General features: G+C 40.4%; 1 protein-coding gene across 1 annotated transcript in view; it reads right to left on the bottom strand.

The window, feature by feature from the left end:
• Positions 1-463: 463 nt before the first annotated feature.
• The window catches only part of SNTB2 (syntrophin beta 2), a 16,395-nt gene continuing 9,793 nt past the window's right edge, over positions 464-7,065 (bottom strand). The window contains exons 2-6 of the mRNA XM_075187453.1: positions 6,928-7,063; positions 6,677-6,819; positions 4,517-4,713; positions 2,561-2,742; positions 464-2,429 (exon numbers count right to left, since the gene is read on the bottom strand). Coding sequence (XP_075043554.1) covers positions 2,337-2,429; positions 2,561-2,742; positions 4,517-4,713; positions 6,677-6,819; positions 6,928-7,063 — 751 coding nt within the window. The 3' untranslated portion in view covers positions 464-2,336. The remainder of the gene's footprint in view (positions 2,430-2,560; positions 2,743-4,516; positions 4,714-6,676; positions 6,820-6,927; positions 7,064-7,065) is intronic.

Raw genomic sequence — 7,065 nt, 5'->3', positions numbered from 1 at the left:
CGGTTTGCCTATGTTCTACCCACAACAAAGCCATTAGTGATCCAACAGCTTGAGTCAAACAGACTGATCTTGTCCGATTTTAGCCACCCACAAGGTGCAAACGAAATTGAAAATAATCCATCCTTTAGACTATCGAGTCGAGCATCAATATCAACAAGCGTGACCACATTAAATCAGCTGGACAAAATAATAATTGTTTCCATTTACAGAATACAGCCAAGCTCCTGAACACAGTATTTGTGAAAAGATCTGCATTTTACTTCATTCAGTGGTTTTTCCTATGTATCGGGGTTTGATTGATTAAAAAAAAAGTATTTACTGCACTGTTAAAGTGGATATCCTGAGTTTTTGTTCACTCATTTTCATATTAATCTTTACATTTGCATAATAAATACCTGACAAATTCAATATGAATTTCTCCTGCAAGAAACATTACTATTACAATAAAGAAAACAAAATATGATTTTATGAGGTTTTAGAAAATATATGTAATTTATTTTAATAGAATGGCATTGTGATATTTTTTTCTTTTCTGTGTGTATGGTCTTATAGGTTATTCAAATTATTACTACTTTATACAGAGGAGCATAGCACAGGGCTCCATCAACAGTAGCTTTCCAGAAAATACAGTTATAAATAGTCCAGCTTTCCATTTAAACAGACATTATGTTGTAATACTACATATATGGAAAACATTGGGGTAGATTTTATGAAATTGAAGATTACTGTAGTACTGGATACTACTTACCAAGGTGCATTATAAAGCTCTTCTTGACGAATAGTACAAATATACACACAGGTATTAAAAAATGCTTTGATTGAAAGTCACTGAAGCTTTAAAAGTTAAAAATGTAATAACACAGCACAAATGTGCAGTAATCCATAGCAACCAATCAGCTTTGATCAGTCCTAGTGCAGTGTTGACTAACCTATGACACTCCAGGTGTTGTGATACTACAAGTCCCAACATACCCTTCCAGCAATAAGCTGCTATATATTGGCAAAGCATGCTGGGAATTGTAGTTTCACAACACTTGGGAGTGTCCACAGGTTAGACAACACTGGTCTAGTGCAAGGTAGACAATGAACTGGTTTGCTATGGTTACTGCACATTTGTTCCTTCATAATAATGCAAAACAAGCATTCTACCACTACAAATTGGCCACTAGATGGCGCCAGTCGACTGATGATCCTTAAATGTATGCTGGATACACATACATGAAGGCGGCCATCTTGTGGGCTAAACCAACACACATGCAAATGTAGTCTATCAATTTACTAGGAGTTAGTGACTTTAGAAAGACACGCCGTGCCTTATGCATCTGTGAATAACCAGTCTTAAGTGAACCGATGTATTGCATTTTCCTGTATATTGGTCCATCCCACAAAATGGCTGTACTCTATGTATAGAATACAGGCACACTGTCCATTTACCTTTTAATGCATAGACTATAGTTTCCGTTTATAGATGAATAAATGCTAATAGGCGGAGAAATAAGATTATCTGTGCAAATAACATAGGTCATATGTTTTACTGAACAGTTATAGAAAAATAAAGTGAATATAAACCCTGCTTATACATAGGGAATATTTCCCTTTAAAGCAATGCATCTTTATCACGATACAGAACCAATATCTCTGCACAGTTATCTTTGGTTACACCTGAAGTAAATTCTGCCCAGATTAAGGTCTGGAGACAGCCGGAAGGCCCTATACCCGCTTTAAACAGCAGGAAATGGCCGATCCCAAGTAATGCGAAGGTCCCAGCAGGTCTCCTAGGAATGGAAAATTGTGTTATGTTACAGTGCAGATATATATATATATATAATCTATAAATATAGTTTGTGCATAATAAACATTTAAGGCAGCAATAACATAAAAGGCACTTTGGTCATAAAAACAATATGGCTTAATATTCCCAGAGGAAAATATCAGTCTTTGTAGTGAAAGGGGTCTCAAGACCTATCTGTAACCGGTAAGATGGATGGCTCTTTTGCCATCCCTTACCTTGAAAACATTTCTAAGAATAGTTTCACAAACTGTGGGGATAAAAATAAAAACAGCAAATGTCTTTTTTTTTTTAAAATACTATTTTTTTTCTTGTCCAAAATGCCTAATTCGGACTAGTTTTCACCTAGTCCATTTCACATTTCTGTGGGTCCCGTCACTGCGCCGTCGCGTCTTGTAAGGAGCGGGACAAGAGGACAGGTTGGCTCTGTGTTCTGAGGAGACTTTACGCGCTGTCCGTTCTTACACATGTTCTGATGGAAGGCACTGGTTAGGAGGATAGCCCTGTGCACCAGGAAGGTGTGTGTCCTGCGGGGGGCACTGTGGGGTCAGGCCAACAGACCCATCCTGGTGACTTTAGCAGATAGGAATGTGTGTAACAGGAAAACAACAGGCTTCGGACACGTGTTCAAATCCAGAGCCTGGAGGGGAAGAGATAACTGTGAGAAACTAGATACAGATAAAGTGCATTGCACAGCTGCAGTCACGGTATTAAAAATAAATAAATAAATTATATTTATAATAGACTAACATATGTAAAACAAAGTCTCACCAGCTCTCCCTCTGGGCCCCCGAAGTCCAGATAAAGGTGTTTGGTGCCATCATCTGCTGACATTTTGAGCTTCTCAAAAGGGTACCTGTGCATGACTGGACCTGAAGGACCCCCTCGACACAACGTGAATCCCGTGTCATAGTGGATGGAGAGCGAGACCCCTTCCCCGCGCAGAGAACAGCCTGTTGACAGAGACATTACATATTACCATGACATCTTATACAACAATGAGTCCTAGAAGCTCACACTCCTCAAACAGCTGTAATTTGATCCCAGGTGGCGATTTCAGTGGTAGATTCAGATGAAAGTGGCCCCAAATCATTGCATGCTCGGGTCTAACTCCGGCTATATAGACTGTTTTTCGGGTGTGTTTCACTAACTCCTGCCGAGGCCACACTGTTCATAGCAAAACCTGATCAATCTCCATGTCGCCCCATGTTGGTTAGAAACTTAGTTTGACAAGTATCTAACCCAATTAATTTCTATTCATTATGCATAACCCCACCCCTTAGAGGTGTGGCCAGGACTGCAAATTGTTCCTTACAAAGGGGCCTCACCGATGTAATCCCACACTTGGCAGTCTCCTGTTTTCACTAGTATTAGTATTACCTCATTTCTATAATCTTTCCCAAATAAGGACAGATATTGGAAAGGGGAAAAATAAAATTCACACATGATATCCAAGATAGGAAATAATAGTTACTACCAAGCTATTCCTTTCAGAGAGCATAGTAATAATTATATTCCGGTGCTTGTACTTCTTTAACATCTATGGAGTACATGGTTTATCCTAGTCACGTATCATGACGCAGCGTTGTATAACGTCACTACACTTTGTATACAACACAAAGCTGTTCTGTGTACACAGCTGCATCCAGAGGACACATCAATGTTGTGTTTCATCTGGGAGTAATGGAAAAACATAAGTCTGCATGTAGATATAACTACATGTCTGTTAGGTTGCCCCCTAGTGGTAGGGCAGGGATGGGATTTGTTCTATGGACCATTCATATCTTGCAGCAGGCAGTGCTAGGGGTTATTTATAGATAAGGGCCTTATCATGTCCACCAACCACTAGTTGGACAACCATGCCTTAAATATTTAGTAATTTACTTTACTTAATTTTACCTACTCACATTAGCCCCGTTTTTTACTTTTTATTTCAGTTTGGCATGTTTGATCTAGTTCTGTGGTGCTCAACCAATTTTTTTTTTATTTTTTTTAATGGTGGTACCCCAAATGTCTAGGTACCATCGTTCTGGGACCCCAAATGTTAGGCTGCCATTGTGTTGGCAGCTTCTGGTAGAATGTATGGCATCTCTCATTATCAGTGGGCCTGAAAGACAAAGTATGGGACCCCACTGCCTTCCACTGATCTAGTCCATAGGCAAACCGGGAAGGGGGGGGGGGCTATAGGGGTTCATAGTGCCTGGAAACCACCCTCACAGCCTGGTGTACTCTATGCTTGAGGTGGCTGGACCCTGCCCCGGGACCAGACACTTTGCAGATTGTGTGCTGATTGTTTCTGTCTGCACTGTTCACAGCCATCTCTCCCCAACAAGTATTAAATCAGCAAGAACAGGTAGAAGAGAGCAGGATAGTCTGTCAACTGTTCTGACACACTCAGTTAGGACTTTGTCCTGATTGTAGGGACAGTTGGGAGGTATGTCCGCTTCACATGGCTCTGCTCGAACAGGGAGAGCTGTGTGCACCTAACATTAGTGCACGCAGCATTGCCCGTGTATATGATGGGGATAGGAAGAGTTGGAGAGCAGCCAAGCACTGTCTAAAATTATAGCCACGCCCCCATGCATGCTTGCCACGCCCACTGGCGGTGTGGCATGGAAACCCCTCTCTACAAATTCTGCATTTGCCCCTGTAATCAGTACAAATTAGTGAGCCCATGGGGGGCCAAAATTTGCAATGGGTCCAAAAGGCCATATAAAAATGACTTACTAATGGTGACCTCTCGGGTGAGCTCCGCCGCGGCGTGGCACCCTTGCACCAGCGCACGTGTCCATGCGGAGAGGTCCCGCTGAGTCTCCACCCGGAAGACGTGCATTTCAATGCCCTGAGGACACCCCGTGCGGGTGGCAAATGATAGATGTGGCCCCAGGGAGGGCGAGTTGTTTCCAGGGCCCGAATGCACCAATCTAAAAGAGAAAACAAGGAAACCCCTTTGAATGACAAATGATACTACACAACTAAGCAAATAACTCTACAACTTCCAATTTATCACATTGCACAATCGGCTGTACAGCGACGCTTCCAGTTACAGAAAGAGAATAGTTCAACCAGGGACGTCAGCACGCCGTAGTCCCTGATCTGCAGAACAGGAAGCCAATCAGACGTCTACTGATGGACACATCAGGCAGCCAATCAGGGAACAGTTTGGACTGATTAGCTAATAAGAATATATCATGAATATTATTTCAAGTATGTTTCAATCAGAAACTTGTACATAAGTGTACATGACCATTGCAAAAGGTCTTCTCATTCTGGATAAACATGTATTAAGCTTTCATTTTCAAGAAAACCAGATTTGGATTGTATGGCTGTTTTCTTAACATGTCTGTGTTGAGAAATTTCATTAGTTTAATTGGTTTTTCTTCATTTCTGAATATAAAAGTAGTTCCTACTTACACAGGTATCAAATTCATTTCAGTAAGGGGTAGATTTATCAAACCGTCTAAACAGGAAATGTGTTGCCCATAGCAACCAATCAGATTCTAGCTATCATTTTCTAAACTGTGCATGATAAATGATAGCTAGACTGATTGGTTGCTATGGGCAACACCTCCGCTTTTTCCTTTTTACAAGGTTTGATAAATCTACATCTAAGTTTCTTGTACAACTCCAAAGGGGAATATTTCCAGTCATTAAATATCAAATAGAGGTCAACTAGAATAAGTGCAGGATATTTAACAAATTAGAATATTTTTTATCAAAAACAATCATTATTCCTTTTTAAATAATAAAATAAATCAGAAGAGAGATATTTTTGGCAAACGGATATATCCCCTTTAACGCATTCCAGTGAGTGCTCATTACTATTTCACAGAGGTTGTTTTTTTCTTAGACTTGCAAATCAGTCTTAACGCGTCATATCTCCAATGTGCTGATGAGACCCACAAGTATCTTCCTGTCTCTGCTACGAATCGTTTACTCATAATTTAAGTTTTTTTTTGCTCTGGCATTATTCTGTGTGTTAAACCACCTTCACTTTTACAATGTTATTAGACCATTTGTTCTGTATATCATAAGAAAGTACTGGTGGGTTTGTACTTTATTTGTATGACAAGTCGTTTGCTAATTTTTACAGATTGTTCTCATACACATTATAATGTCTAAGTAGAAATCTTGCGTGGCTACATCGTTTAATATTATTATTATTATGATTTATATTGGTGCAGTTATATTTTCAAGGTTACATAACAAAAAATAAATAAAAAATAAACAAGATTATACCATTTATGTTTTATAACAACAGAAAAAGATTTAAAAACAAAACAAACAAAAAAACACACAAATAAATACAAACATACCAAAACACTGGCTATCTAATCTTATCCGTAGCCAACATTCCTGGATATAGATAGTGTTTGGTAAAGGCAAGAGGCATCTTTCTGTGGTCATTCAGTTGTATATTTAAACCTGCTCACGTGTCCCATGACTCCTATCACATGTATTACATGCAGGCAAAGACAAGACTGATGGAAAGGTTAAACAAAGCTACATGGACAACTTGCGGCTTTCCAGGTGTTGTAAAACTACAAGTCCCAGCATGCTTTGACAGCTGATAGCTAGCAGGTTATGCTGGGACTTGTAGTTGCATAACACCTGGAGAGCCGCAGGTTGTCCAGCCCTGTACTAAATAAATTTTACTTACATCCTTTCACTAGCTAAAGCTCTGGTTCTGTAATACAGAAACATGGATACAGAGGATAATACAGATAATACAGAGGACCAATCACAAGTCACAATCTCTTGATTGCACGTTGTGATTGGTTATCCCACTAGAGGAAGGATAAGGTTAGTACAATATATAAACTAGGTGAACTTTAAATGCAGTTTATAACAGAATGTGTAGGCAAGTAAATGTATATGATCATTTACCTGGTAGAGATAAGTGGCAACTTCAGCTTCGGGTGCCCCCACTCTTCCCGTGTCCTCGGCATTGATTCAAAAAGTAGAAAATCCCTCTGTGAGACGACAGCAAGCGTAGGATGCCACGTAGACCGGCCATCATCCTGAGGCACCTGAGGGAGCAGATATAGAGTCAGGACGTACCCAGAGTGCAAATCATCACTGAGAGGAAAGTTCTAAAAGGCATATAGGTAAAAATAAGGACAATGCAGTGAGCCCACCTGTTCAGCCACCCAGCCTAAATGTCTGAGGTCCTCGCTTGCGGCTCCCAGCATGCACTGCGTCTCCGCCAGGACTTGCGGCAGCAGACTAATGATGTTGTTGTGTAGGGCCTGCGACCAGGACAGAGCCGAGGCCGA

The sequence above is a fragment of the Mixophyes fleayi genome, chromosome 10 (assembly GCF_038048845.1).
Source record: "Mixophyes fleayi isolate aMixFle1 chromosome 10, aMixFle1.hap1, whole genome shotgun sequence".
In the NCBI taxonomy this organism is placed as follows: domain Eukaryota; kingdom Metazoa; phylum Chordata; class Amphibia; order Anura; family Limnodynastidae; genus Mixophyes; species Mixophyes fleayi.
Note: the sequence above shows the minus strand (reverse complement) of the source record. Positions and strands in the feature narration are given on the sequence as shown.